Genomic DNA, 13,902 nt, shown 5'->3' with positions numbered 1-13,902 from the left:
CGGTCTTTCCTGCCCGGGCTGGCTTTGAACCGCGATCCTCAGATCTCAGCCTCCTGAGTAGCTAGGATTACAGGTGTGAGCCACCAGCGCCCGGCTACTACTTTTTTTTTAATACAAAATAAAGACTAGCAGAAAAGTAATGCTTCTTTATTGGTCCCTCTACAAAACAGCGAGAAAGGGAATAACATCTTAAGATGTCAGTAAAGACCTCACATACCAACTTCATTTGACCATCTGTACCTTGGATGTTTGTGCAACATTAGAATGCGAAGACGATCTTTAGCCTCTTCAATATTAAGTGGGAGCCTCTGGGAAAAAGTCCCATCCTGATCCAACCGTGTACAAAGATTCTGCAGTTTCATCAGAAGCCCAGATTTGTCTTGTTTTCCAATTGAAACCCAATGTACACCTCCTGGGAAACAACCTAATGAGGAAAAGAATCATAAACTTAAGGCCTTTGAACATGAGGTCTCTTTTGCATTGTTTTGCTCTTAAAACATCTTGAAATAATCTGGGCACTGGTGGCTCATGCCTATAATCCTATCTACTCTGGAGGCTGAGATCTGAGGATCACAGTTTGAAATCAGCCCAGGCAAGAAAGTCCCTGAGACTCTTACCTCCAATTAATCACTAGAAAACCAGAAGTGGAGCTGTATGTAGCTTAAGTGGTAGAACGCTAACCTTGAACAAGAGCTCAAGGAAAGCATCCAGGCCCTGAGTTCAAGACCACTACCAAAAAAAAAATCTTGAAAGAGTATTTTTATTGATATATGTATCAGGAGCCAAATATTTTAAGTCTTCCTAAACTATACTTACTCAGGCCTTTTTTGTGGGTTTTTGTTTTGTTTTGCCCATCCTAGGGCTTGAACTCAGGGCCTGGATGCTGTCCCTGGGCCTCTTTGTGCTCATGGCTAGTGCTCTACAACTTCAGCCACAAAGCCACTTCTGGCTTTTTTGTGCAGTTTATTGGAGGTAGTCTCATGGGTACTTTTCTGCCCGGGCTTGCTTTGAACCGCCAGATCTCAGATCTCACATCTTAGCCTCTTGAATAGCCGGGATTACAGGTTTGAGTCACCAGTGCCCAGTTACTTATTCAGTTAAAAAAAAAAATTAAAACCAGGTACCAATGGCTCATTTCTGTAATCCTTACTACTTAGGAGGCTGAGACCTAGAGGACTGCTGTTTCAATCTAGTCTAGGCAGAAAACTGGAGAATATCTCCAATCAACCAGCCAAGTTCTGGACTGATAAGTATTGGATCAAGGGGTAGAGTAACAGCCATGAGCAAACAAGCAAGCTGACTAAACCTAGGGCCCAAACACCAATACAGACACAATAAATAAATAAGCAAATAAATAAACATTCACATACATAAACACAAACATCAGAATCACTCCAATCTTAACTTTTATTATGTCTTCACCTTCTTTTGATTCAAGTCATAATGATTCAAGTCATAATTATGATAAATTATTATTGAGTTATAAATGTTAAATCTAAGGGAAACTGGAGATCTGAAATCTGGATTAAAACTGAAGCATAGGGGGCTGGGGGCTGGGAAGGTGGCTCAGTGGTAGAGCACTTGCCTTGCATGCTTGAGGCCCTGGGTTCGATTCCCCAGCACCACATAAGCAAAAAGAAAAAAAGCCGGAAGTGGTGCAGTGGTGCTGTGTCTCAAGCGGTAGAGTGCTAGCCTTGAGCTGAAGAGCTGAGGGACAGCGCCCAGGCCCAAGAGTTCAGGCTCCAGAGTTCAGGCTCCATGACCGGACCCAAAAAAAAAAAAACTGAAGCATAGAAGAAAAATATTCCAAAAGCAAAATTTCTCAATCTGTTCTTTGTCATTAATGATCACTGCACAGCACCATCTTTCAACCTCAGCACTCTTGACATTTTGAGGCAGAATAGTTCTTTGTTCTGAGAGATTGTCTCATGCATTACACAGAGGCCTCCCTGGCCTCTATCCTCCGGAGTGTCAGTAGAGTTTCCTCCTAAGGAGTATTGACAATCAAAAATACCTCTAAACATTGCCAAATGCTCCTGGGGACAAAATCATTCCAAATGAGAATAACTGATGTCCAGGAATATATAACTTACTCATTATGGTTCTTATTCTTAGTTAAATGCAAGTTAGATCTACAACTTACCAGCTATGCAATTTTTAGTAATATAATCTCAGTCACATTTGTTATATTGAAATAAAGACTATTCCATTTTTTTCAGAGTTGCTGTGAGAAAATAATATAAAGCACGTGAAATTGCTATGCTAATTGTAAAAGGTTATAATAGAATTATTAGTGTTATGTGTCTGTATCCTATATTAAGCTTTGAACTTGTATACACTTATAAAACAGCCATTATCATTGTTACTCTCAGCATTATTAATCAAACCACATATATCTTTCTTTTAATTTTTTATTGTTATTATAAAGGTCATGTACAAAAGGGTTACAGTTACATAAATCATGAAAAGAATGCATTTCTTTTTGGACAATGTCACTCCTTACTTCACTCTCTCCCAGATCACAATATATCTTACAATATGTATTTTTCATTTACATATATATCAGGTGCCAAAAATATAAATTCTTCATACACTACACCTGACAATTCCACATTGGTTTATACACTGAAATACATACACTAGAAGAGAACTCTACAATAAGTGAAGACAGGGCTGTCAAGTCTGGTTTGATCATTAGGGCTACTATTTCAGAAGACAGTACACAGAAGTCATGTCACTTTACCTAAAAGCTTCCGCAAGTTCCCTCAGATCTCCCTCAGTACATATCAACAGTTATGAAAAGGCAAGTTCTAATAGTGTCACTTAGCTAGCTGTGTTCTGTGTATATGCATACAAATGCAAAGAAACAGGTTGAAAAGATAATCCAGTTTTCCATCCAAGATTATCTTTGGGGTGAATCTTAAAATTTAGGAGAAAGGGGATACTGACAAGTACAAAGAATTTTTTCCTTTTTTTTTTTTGGTGCCAGCACTAAGGTTGAACTCAGTACCTCATCTCTTATTCAGCTGTTTCCATTTATGGCTGGCATGCTACCACTTGTGTCATGTCTCCAATTTCTTACTTTTTTTTAAACATAGGGTCTCATTACTATATTAAGGCTTATTTCAAACTCACAATCCTGCCAGCCTCAGTCCTGGGTGCTGAGATTGTAAACATGCACACCATGATTGCTAACATTTTAATTTAAGCACCAATTACCTAGGTTAAAGGTTTTCCCTAACTTCAAAGCTAAAAGCTAAAATAAATAAATCAATCCAAAACACTAGAGTATTACAAGAAAAAAAAATTACTAGCTTTCAAAAGCTAGACAAACAAACCAAGTGACCAACTGATCTAAAAATCCCTGCCACCACAATAAAACATTTAGTTAAATACTGACGTACTATTTACAATTTCAGAGAGAATCTAAACATCTTGACAATGGGCACAAGAGGGAGCAATTTAGCTTTGAATGAGGCTTGTGCTTATAATTTATTCAGAGAAGTTTATTTAGAGGAAAATCGCATTTATTTAGAAAAAGCAAACCTCATCCTGCTTTCATATGAGGTTTTTCTTGGTAACAACTAAAAGACTAATTGCATCTCAAAAAATCTTTGAAATAAACAGAAGCAAATAGGCAGCTGATAGTGAAAGCATCCAAGTTTTAAAATTCAGCATATGAAAAAACAATATAAATAGTTTCAAGGTATGGCAACAATTTCCATACTCTAAGAAAAACTATAACTTCCGAAAGAAAATTGAGTCACTTAAAAAGTAATCCTAGTACTTGGGCACTGAAGTAATATTGCAAGCTCAAAGCCAACCTCAGCTATATATAGAATTTGAAGGCAACCTACAATACATGTGATCCTATCTCAAAAAAAAAAAAAAATATAAGCAGAAGTAGCTAGAAACTTAATATTCTCTTATTTATATCAACCACCACCCTAAGATAACAAAAGATCTGACTTTAAGCAACAATTCTCAGATCTTAGCCTCTTGAGTAGCTAGGATTATAGGTGTGCATTATTCAGGAAGCTGAGATCTGATGATCATGTTTGAAGTCAATCCTGGTCAGTAAAGTCCATGAGACTTTTATCTCCAATTACCACCAAAAAGCCCAAAGTGGAACTGTGGCTCAAGTGGGTAGAGTGCTGGTCTTGAGAATAAAAGGGACAGTGCCTAGACCCTAAGGTCAATCACCAATACTAGCACAAAAAGGAAGAAAAAAAGGGCACGGGGAAAGGGAAAGAAAAGAAGTAATTTAAATTAATACAAGTTGCTACACAGGAGAATCACCCACTGAGAAAGTCATTAATGGAATTGAATTTCCAAGTACCTCTTTATTGCACTGTATGCTAAAACAAACACTCAGCTAACAAGATGGGTTAAGTCTATTCCTGTTTATTGTTTCTTTGGGCCAGTCCTGGGGTCTGAACTCAGGGTTAACACTGTACTTGAACTTTTGTACTCAAGACCAGTAATTTACCACTTTGAGCCACAGCCCCACTTCCATCTTTTCAGCAGTTAATTGGAGATAAGTCTCACGAACTTTCCTGCCTAAGCTGGCTGTGAACCACGATCCTCAGATCTCAGCTTCCTGAGTAACTAGGATTACAGGCATAAGCCACCAGCAGTTAAATATGTTTTACACCAAATGCTAAATTTGTGGCACTTTATTATTAACAACAACAGGAAGTCAAGACAATTCTTAAAGAATTATCTCCTTAGCCAGCAACACACTGTGGTCAAAACTTACCTTCTAAGAGGGAATGATCTCGAACAGCTTCTGCAGCTAATACAGACTTTCCACAGCCTGCCATTCCATATATTGTGACCCATCCTGATTCACCATTCAATTTGGAGAGCTTCTGCTGAATTGCATTCACCAGCTTCTTCCTAGTAACAAAGACAACTGGCCTCTGTGGTACTCCACCTTCACATAGCACTGTTCTTACTGAAATCAAAACAAGCATGAAGTGACTACTAAGTGATGTCACTAAAATCTCAAAGGGAAAGGTTGAGGCTTTAGGCTTAAAATTTCCAGGAAAAGTAAGAAAATGTGGATACGGTATTAACTTCAACCTTCTGATTTCTTGAAACAGAGAACAAAAGCAAACACATATTTCAAGAATTCAACAAACGGGCTGAGAAGGTAGCTCAGTGGTAGAGCGCTTGCCTTGCATGCGTGAAGCCCTGGGTTCAATTCCTCAGTACCACATAAGCAAAAAGAAAAAAAAGCCGGAAGTGGGGCTGTGGCTCAAGTGGTAGAGCGCTAGCCTTGAGCTGAAGAACTGAGGGACAGAACCCAGGCCCAGAGTTCAGGCCCCACGACCGGACCAAAAAAAAAAAGAATTCAACAAAGGCACCAGTGGCTCAAACCTGTAATTCTAGCTACTCAGGAGGCTGAGACCTGAGGATCATGGTTGGAAGCCAGCCCAGGCAGGAAAGTCCATGAGACTCTTATCTTCAATAGACTACCCAGAAAAAGCTGGAAGTGGCACTGTGGCAAGTGGTAAAGCACTAGCTCAGGGACAGAGTCCAGGCCCTGAGTTCAAGCCCCAGGACTGGCAAAAAAAAGAATACAGATTTCTAAAGATTCTTATTCTATACTATAAGCAGCATAAACACATGGAACCAGACCAGGAAATTAATAAAGTTTTTACAGACAATATTATGTCTGAAAGCTAGAGTGTACATGCTGTTATCTTAGCAATAAATAACCCACTAAGTCAGAAGAAAATGTGTTTACTAAATATTTAAATTGAAATTATCACTATAATTTTTCAGTGAACCGATTACATTTACATTTACTTCAGAATATTAAACCTACTACAATCAGACACAGCTGCAATAATGCAACAACCAGCATAATAGCAATGGGACAGAAGTCTCAAGGATACAAACCATATGAAGTTATTCCACCATTTGAGTCTTTGACACTGGAAGACGAAATAACAGGAATGCCACTATGGAGAAGGGCAGCGAGGTCTTTATATCCTTCATGTAGAAGTGCATTGTAAAATGATATGTAGGCATAATTATCCTTTTTAAGTATCATTTTCATGAGAACAGCTGCTCGTTGAAGTTTGGTAGGCTAAAAAAATAATAAAGTAGTTTAGTATACAGTAGCAAATATGTTTGCAACATTTTTTTTCTTTTTTTTTGTCGGTTGGTCAGTCATGGGGCTTGAACTTTGGGCCTGGGCACTGTCCCTGACCTCCTTAGCTCAAGGCAAGTGCTCCTACCACTTACCACTTGAGCTACAGCACCACTTTTGGTTTTCTGGGGGCTAATTGGAGATAAGAATCTCAAGAAGACTTTCCTGCCCAAGCTGGCTTTGAACTGCTATCCTCAGATCTCAACCTCCTGAGTAGCTAGGATTACAGGTGTAAACCACCAGCACCTAGATTGCAACATTAATTAGTAGAGACCAATCCAAATTCTGAAATTCTAACAGCGTTTAAGAAAGCAGATTGTTTTAGAGAGTTTTACCTGATTTTTCACTTCCTCCTCCTCTGATATTGCTAAAACTCCATCACTAATCATGTGATCCATGATGTAGGATGTCTTGATATCCTTCTCCAGAGCTTCTTTATGTTGAAGCAAACAATTTCGAGCTTTTGCATCCATCCTCCCTCCAATTCTCTCTCTGAGCTGTCAATCATGAGCTACAGGAAAAATACCAAGGTATTTGTCAGGACAAACTGCCAAGAAAACAAGGGGGTTTTTTTGTTTTGTTTTGCTTTTGTCTGCTAAAATAGAGAAGAAACATTCAAAGATGTAAACATGTGGGGGAGGGGGATTGGGAGGGAAAAAAAACTGGGAGAAAATGAGGGAAAAAGTGACACTGTTCAAAAAGAAATGTACTCATTATCTAATTTACATAACTGTAATCCCTCTGCACATCACCTTTACAATAACAAATAAATAAAACCCAGGGAAAAAAGGAAGGTGTGAGGAAACAGTCATTCTTAAATATTATTTTAAAGAGAGAGTACAAAATGGGTGTCACTCTTCTAGAAGGCCGTATAGATATGTTCAAAGTGTTTAACTATTTTCTTTAACCCAGAAATCCTGCTTCTAGGAATCTACCTTCAGGAAAGAATCACATATATAGAGAAAAAAAAAAAAATCCACAAAGTAACTTAACAAAGCAGTGTCAAACTTGGGCACCGGTAATTCACTGCTGTCATTTCTAGCTACATGGAAAAATCAAATAGGGATATCAATAGTTTCAGACCAGCACATGTAACACAAATTGCAAGACCCCATCTCAACAGAAAAAGCTATATGGCACCTGTCACCTTAGCTATGGTAGAAAGCATAAACAGAAGAATGGTATAGTCCAGACCAGCCCTTTCAGGTATTCTAATAAACCTTTGTTTTTCCTATTCTCTTGTTTCACTAATTTTTTTAACCCACCTTATTACAAAAAGACAAAAAATAATGAAGTCAGGTGGCTCACCCCTGTAATCCTAACTACTCAGGAAGCTGAGATCTGAGGATCGTGGTTCAAAGCTAGCCAGGCCAGGAAAGTCCATGAGACTCCTATCTCCAATTAACCACCAGAAAACAGAAAGTGGCACTATGGCTTAAGTGGCAGAGCCTTAGCCTTGAGCTGAAGAGCTCAGGGACAGCACCCAGGCCCAGAGTTCAAACTCCACAACAACAACAAAAAATTCACAAGTGGAGCTATAGCTGAAGTGGTAGAGCACTAGTCAAGCAAAAATGCTCAGGGACAGTGCCCAGGCCCTGAAGTAAAGCCCCAATACACACGTAAGTGCATGTATACTCATAAAATCAGGAAAATGGGGTCTCTTCACCTACAGTCAGTAAAGAACCTCTCTATCTTCTCCTATTTCCAATAGACAGATTCTATCTCTTTCCACTTTTACTTCCAATTCCTCTTAGCAAGTCACTGAAAAATATCTCTGTCCTGGGAATGGATTTTTCTGCCCAGTGGAAGGAGTCTCAGTGCTAGTAGCCATAAAGTGACAAATAGATATAATATGGTTCCTATTCTCTCCTGGATGACCCTCAGTGCCTCTTGGCCCCTAGACCTGGCTTCCACACAGCCGCATTCCAATATTCAATTTGATCCCTCCATATTCCCAAGTATTGCTACATGATCCTCTGCTGAAACAACACATACATGAACAGAGACATCTCTATGATCCTACTCAGATCAAATCAGCTACAAGGAGATGAAATATTTGCCCCATTAAAACTACCACTGGTTCTGTTGTTCTGTCACAGAGCAGTGTGAAGAAGTCCTTTTTTCCCCTTGCATTTATTTATTTATTTTTAAATTTTAATGTCAAGGTGATGTACAGAAGGGTTACAGTTACATGATTCAGGTAACAAGTACCTTTCCTTTTAAACAGTGTCATCTCCTCCCTTATTCTCTCCAGTTTTTTCCCCTCCTGACTTCCCTCCCCCAAAACCTTGTATAGCTCATTTCCAACATATTGACTAGTGAATTTCACTGCTGAATAGGTTCACCCTTTAGACCCACCGTTTCTGTGCTTCCCCCCTTCCCCTCCCCAAATCAGATAAACTTATATACAAGACAAAGGGTTCAGAAATCTTCATTTAACGAGACTTGGTGGCTCATGCTTAAAATCCTAGCTATTCAAGAGACTGGCATGTGAGGATTGTGGTTCAAAGCCAGCACAGGGAAGAAAAGTCTCCTTGATACTCTTATCTCAAAAGCAGAAGAGTGGTAAAACACTAGCCTTGAGCACAAAAAGGCTCCAGGACAGCATCCAGACCCTGAGTTCAAGCTTCACAGCGGACAAAAATGGAGCTGTGGCTCAAGTGATGGAGTGCTAGCCTTGAGCAAAAAAGCCCAGAAACAGTGCCCACACACTGAGTTTAAGCTCCAGGACTGGTACAAAAAAAAAGGAGACATAGCAGATAGAGAAATACCAGCAAGGAGTGAGCTAAATGTGTGAAAAGAGCCAAACCAAACACAGAAATGAGTCAAAGGCAGGAAATAGGCCAGATGGATTATAGATGTGAAAAATGAGCTCTCAAGATGTTACTGAGTGCAGGGCTGGGAAGGTGGCTCAGTGGTAGAACACTTGCCTCGAGGCATGAGGCCTGGGTTCGATTCCTCAGCACCACATAAACAGAAAAACCAGAAGTGGCTCAAGTGGTAGAGTGCTAACCTTGAGCTGAAGAGCTAAGGGACAGCACCCAGGCCTAGAGTTCAGGCCCCACAACTGACAAAAAAAAAAAAGATGTTCCTGAGTGCAAAATTTAAACTATGGTCCAGAAAATAGACAACCAATCAATCTGGCCCACAAAAAGGGAGACAGCCAATCAGCAAAGCCCAACTATCCCCATAAAAGCCTGTCCTGAATCCTATACTAGCTCAACAGCAGGAAAGCAGTATGCTTCCCCTTTGCCTAGCTCCCCATTTCTTTAATGACATCTTAATCTTTGTTTTTCCCCATTTAAAGTAAAATAAAGCTGGTCACTGGTGGCCCACACCTATAATCCTGGCTACACATAAGGCTGAGAACTGAGGATCATGGTTCAAAGCTAGCACTACCAAGAAGCCAGAAGTGGCACTGTGGTTCAAGTGGTAGAGCACCAGCCTTCACTGAAAAAAGCTCAAGGACAGCATCTAGGTCCTGAATTCAAGCCTCTGTACCAGCACACAAAACAATAACAGCTAGTTCTAGTGGCTCACCTCTGTAATCCAACTACTCAAGAGGCTGAGATCATGGGGCTGGGCAGGTGGCTCAGTGGTAGAGTGCTTGCCTTGCATGCATGAGGCCCTACATAAGTACCACATAAGCAGAAAAAGCCAGAAGTGGCGATCTGGTTCAAGTGGTAGAGCACTAGCCTTGAACTGAAGAGGTGAGGGACAGCCCAGGCCCAGAATTCAGGCCCCACGACCGACCAAAAAAAAAAAAAGAGGCTGAGATCTGAAGATCACGGTTCAAAGCCAGCCCACGTAGGAAAGTCCATGAGACTCTTATCTCCAATTAACCACCAGAAAACTAAAAGTGGAGCTGTGGCCCAAAGAAGTAGAACGTTAAAAAGGTAGTAAGTAGTAGTTCTAGGAACTGGGTGTAAGCTCCAAGTCTTCATCAGTAAACATATTTCTCACAAAGCAACAGGAAATACCCTCTGATGTCATTTTTGGATTAAGCAGTGACAGTCTACCATAAAATACTTTTTTTGGGGGGAGAGGAGGGGTCTGGTCGTGGGGCCTGAACTCTGGGCCTGGGCGCTGTCCCTCACCTCTTCAGCTCAAGGCTAGCACTCTACCACTTGAGCCACAGCACCACTTGCGGCTTTTTTCTGCTTATGTGGTGTTGAGGAATCAAACCCAGGGCCTCATGCATGCAAGGCAAGCGCTCTACCAATGAGCCACCTTCCCAGCCCTACCATAAAATACTTTTTTTTTTTTTGTCCTGGAGCTTGAACTCTGGGAATGGACACTGCCCCTGAGCTTTTTGACTCAAGTCTGGTGCTCCACCAGTTGAACCACAGCGGGTAGTTAACTGGAGATGAGTCTCATGGGCTTTCCTGGCATAGAACCACAATCCTGGCTACTTTTTTTTTTTAAGTAAAATACTTTTAAGTTTCTACCACCTTTATTTCAAATATATTTGTATAAAGTCCAGTTCAGAGCCAGGCACCAGTGGCTCATGCCTGTAATCCTAGCTACTCAGGAGGCTGAGATCTGAGGAGGGGTGTTTGAAGGCAGTCCAGAAAGGACTTATCTCTAATTAACTACCAAAAAGACAGAAGTGGAGCTGTGACTCAAGTGGTAGAGCATTAGCCTTGAGCTCAAAAGTTAAAGGACAGGGCTCAGGCACTGAGTTCAAGCCCCAGGACTGACAAAAAACAAAAAAAACCCTCAGTTCAGAATGTGGAAGTTCAGTACATATTTAAAGCTCTTCTATACAGGAAGCTGTAAAGAAGAAAAGGCACAGAAATAGAAAGTGAATGGCCTAACTGCAAAACCGAAAATGAACATAAGTAACTCAGAGAACATAGAAAAGCAGCAAAAATCACCAAGCTTCGAAAAAAATGACCGTATTTTTCAAAAGTTATCAAATACAGCACTTGAAAAAAATAGGAAAGTAAGGTGTGCTTGTCAAGGTGCCCAGGACTATTATTAAACTATTTTTTTAATCTGCGTTCAAAATTAAAACGATCATATTTGGGGGAGGGAATGTCTTAAAACACGCTTCTTGACAGTTTTGATATTGAATCTGTCCAAAAAAATAGGTTAGGTCCCACATATACACAAACAGACGCTCTTGGGGGGCGATCGGAAATTAAGTTCCCGTTTCCCCTGGTCCTATAAAACCTAAAGAAGACATTTTTCAACGTGTTTTTCAAACTTCACACGGGTTGACATACGAAGAATACGTTCTGTGTCCCATCTTCTGTAACCTCATGCAAATGAAAAAGCCAAAACTCTTAACCCTGGAGATGTTAAAAAACAAAAGAAAATACAGAATCAAGGTACTACTTCCTCCTTAGTTCTTCCTGGTACAGCCAGAGGACCGTTGGAAAATACCCCCTTCACCCTGGGTCCTGGAGTCCCTGAAATCAGCCCCACCCACCCCACCGCATCCCCCCCCCAAAGGAGAGAAAATGTGGCTCCGGGAGGGAAAACAAAACCCAGAGGTGAACTCACCCAAACCTTGGAACTGAGGTCTCCCTGGGACGAGAGCAGCCCCGCGGGGCGACACCAGGAGGCTCCAGGACGCCGAGGGCTTCCGACGGGGAGCGCGGGGCGCCGGGGAGGCGGGCAGGCCGGGGTCTCCCGGGTGCCTCACCCGGGCCTCCGCAGCCGCGCGCGCAGGAAGACCCCGCGGGTCCTCCGAGGCCAGGCTCGAGGGGGCGTCCCCTCCCCAGGCCCAGCCAGCCCGCCGCAGCCCTCGGGGCGGGGGGGGGGAACCCCGCCCCTGAGGGCTCCACGGACGCCGCGCCTTCCGTCCAGCGAGAGCTGTACCCCGGCGGGAGCCCAAGACCACCCGGACCGCCGCCGCCGCCGCTTCAAATCCCTGGCAGAACGCGGACGCGGGGACTCTTCACCCTCCGGTCCCTTCGTCTACGTGCAGATTCAAGCGTTCGCACCCACCAGCTACCACCTTCCCCACAGACACAAGACCGCCGGGAGGCCAGACCCACCCGCTCGGCCTGCCCAGCCCAGACAGCGCGCGCCCGCTCGCCTGCGCGAGTGAAATACACACGGCCGGAGCTCCTAGGGGAGGCCGCGGCCGCCGCCCCGCGCACCCTCAATCGGGGTTCTCCCGAGCCAATGGGAAGTGCCCGGCCTTCCCAAAGGCGGGGTAGGGGCGTGGCCACGACCCAAGGCGGGGGGTAGGGGCGTGGCTAATTCCACAAGGGGCGAGCCATATTCTCCCGAGACCAATGGGAAGCACCCAACCTTCCCAAGGCAGCTGGGGAGCGTGGCAAAAAACCCGCGGCCAAGGGGTGTGGCTAAGGGACCTGGCGGGGTGGGGGTGGGGTTAAGACCCAGGGACGCTCCGCTTTCACCGGGCCTGCGCACAACCGGGAACTCGGAGGTCCGCGCGTCTGCGTCAGTTACGCGAAGCAACGAGGAAGGTGGGGTCGTCGCCTTCCTCGGCCGGAGGAACTGGGGAGCTGAGGCTGGGACGGCCCGGAAAATGAGGGGGCTGGGTTCTGGGCGGCGCCGGCTCCGCCACGGGGCGAGGCTACCCGAGGAGGCGCCCGCCGCCACGTCCCGCCATCCTCGAGACTGTGGGCCTCGGGGCCTCCAGACATGAGCGAAGTGAAGAGCCGCAGGAAGCCCGGGCCCAAGGCAGCCGCGTCGGAGCCCGCGAAGCGGAGCGAGGGCGGGAAGAGCCCCGCGGCCCGGGGCGGCGGAGGCGGGGGCTGGGCCGACCCCCGGACGGGGCTGAGCCTGCTGTCGCTGGGGACCTGCCTGGGCCTGGCCTGGTAAGTGCCCCGGGGGCCTCGCGTCGCCGCCCCTGCCGGAGCCCCCGCGGGCGGGACATCCCGCCGGCCGCCCACCCGCGACTTGCCCACCTCGGCTCCCGCCTGCGCGGCGTTGTCGACCGTTACCTCCACGTCCCACGCCGCGGGGGACCGGGACCCGCTGGCCCACCCCGCCCGCCCCTGCTGCGAACGTTTGCCGCCCTGAAAGAGTCCAGGCCACGAATGCTATGAGGACAGAGTTTGGTAGTCTGCTCCTAATGTGATATTTCTCTTTAGTATAACGGCTCTAACTGAGCCTCCCCAGTAGCTAGGATTACAAGCATGAGCCACCCAGGCCTGGCTAGCTCCGTATTATTAATTTTTTTTTGGTAAGTTAAAACATTTGTTGTTTTAAAATAAAAAGGTTGGGAATGTGGCTTAGGGGTACAGTGCTTGCCCAGCATGCATGAAGCCCTGGGTTCCATTCCTCAGTACCATATAAACAGAAAAAGCCAGGCATGGCACTGTGGGTCAAGTGGTAATGGTGCTTGAGTAAAAAGCAGCTCAGGAGCAGTGTCTAGGCCTTGTCAAGCCCCAGGATTGAAAAAAAGAAAAATCTTGTTACAATAAAGTGAAATGTGAATTCTTAAGGGTTTTCTTCAAAAAGAAAAAGAATGGTGGTTCTGTGTGATGAATCTTTCAATTTGACCTGAAAAGAATTTATGTACAGGGCTTGCGTACTATTTGAAATAAGCCTCTCCTAGTCGGATACTGCTGCTTTTACTTGATGGGATCCACAACACAGAAAATAACAAACTACTCAAAACTTAAAATGCATTATATTTTTAGGTCAATAAAAAAAATAGCTTGAGGGCTGGGAAGGTGGCTCAGTGGTAGAGCGCTTGCCTTGCATGCTTGAAGCCCTGGGTTCAATTCCTCAGCACCACATAAGCAAAAAGAAAAAAA

The 13,902-nt window shown here is 44.1% G+C and overlaps 2 protein-coding genes across 4 annotated transcripts in view; one reads left to right on the top strand and one right to left on the bottom strand.

Moving 5' to 3' along the window:
• Apaf1 (apoptotic peptidase activating factor 1) overlaps positions 1-11,834 on the bottom strand; it is an 83,073-nt gene extending 71,239 nt beyond the window's left edge. Inside the window, exons 1-5 of the mRNA XM_013019001.1 lie at positions 11,669-11,834; positions 6,496-6,671; positions 5,908-6,097; positions 4,760-4,957; positions 241-424 (exon numbers count right to left, since the gene is read on the bottom strand). Of these exons, the coding sequence (XP_012874455.1) occupies positions 241-424; positions 4,760-4,957; positions 5,908-6,097; positions 6,496-6,633 (710 nt within the window). The 5' untranslated portion in view covers positions 6,634-6,671; positions 11,669-11,834. The remainder of the gene's footprint in view (positions 1-240; positions 425-4,759; positions 4,958-5,907; positions 6,098-6,495; positions 6,672-11,668) is intronic.
• Positions 11,835-12,555: 721 nt separating this feature from the next.
• Positions 12,556-13,902, top strand: part of Ikbip (IKBKB interacting protein) — a 25,685-nt gene continuing 24,338 nt past the window's right edge. For all 3 annotated transcript variants that reach the window (XM_013020942.1, XM_013020934.1, XM_013020925.1), the window contains exon 1: positions 12,556-12,957. In XM_013020942.1, the coding sequence (XP_012876396.1) occupies positions 12,782-12,957 (176 nt within the window). In that variant the 5' untranslated portion in view covers positions 12,556-12,781. The remainder of the gene's footprint in view (positions 12,958-13,902) is intronic.

This window comes from Dipodomys ordii, unplaced genomic scaffold (genome assembly GCF_000151885.1).
Source record: "Dipodomys ordii isolate 6190 unplaced genomic scaffold, Dord_2.0 Scaffold3, whole genome shotgun sequence".
In the NCBI taxonomy this organism is placed as follows: domain Eukaryota; kingdom Metazoa; phylum Chordata; class Mammalia; order Rodentia; family Heteromyidae; genus Dipodomys; species Dipodomys ordii.
This window is presented reverse-complemented; position numbering and strand designations above follow the sequence as displayed.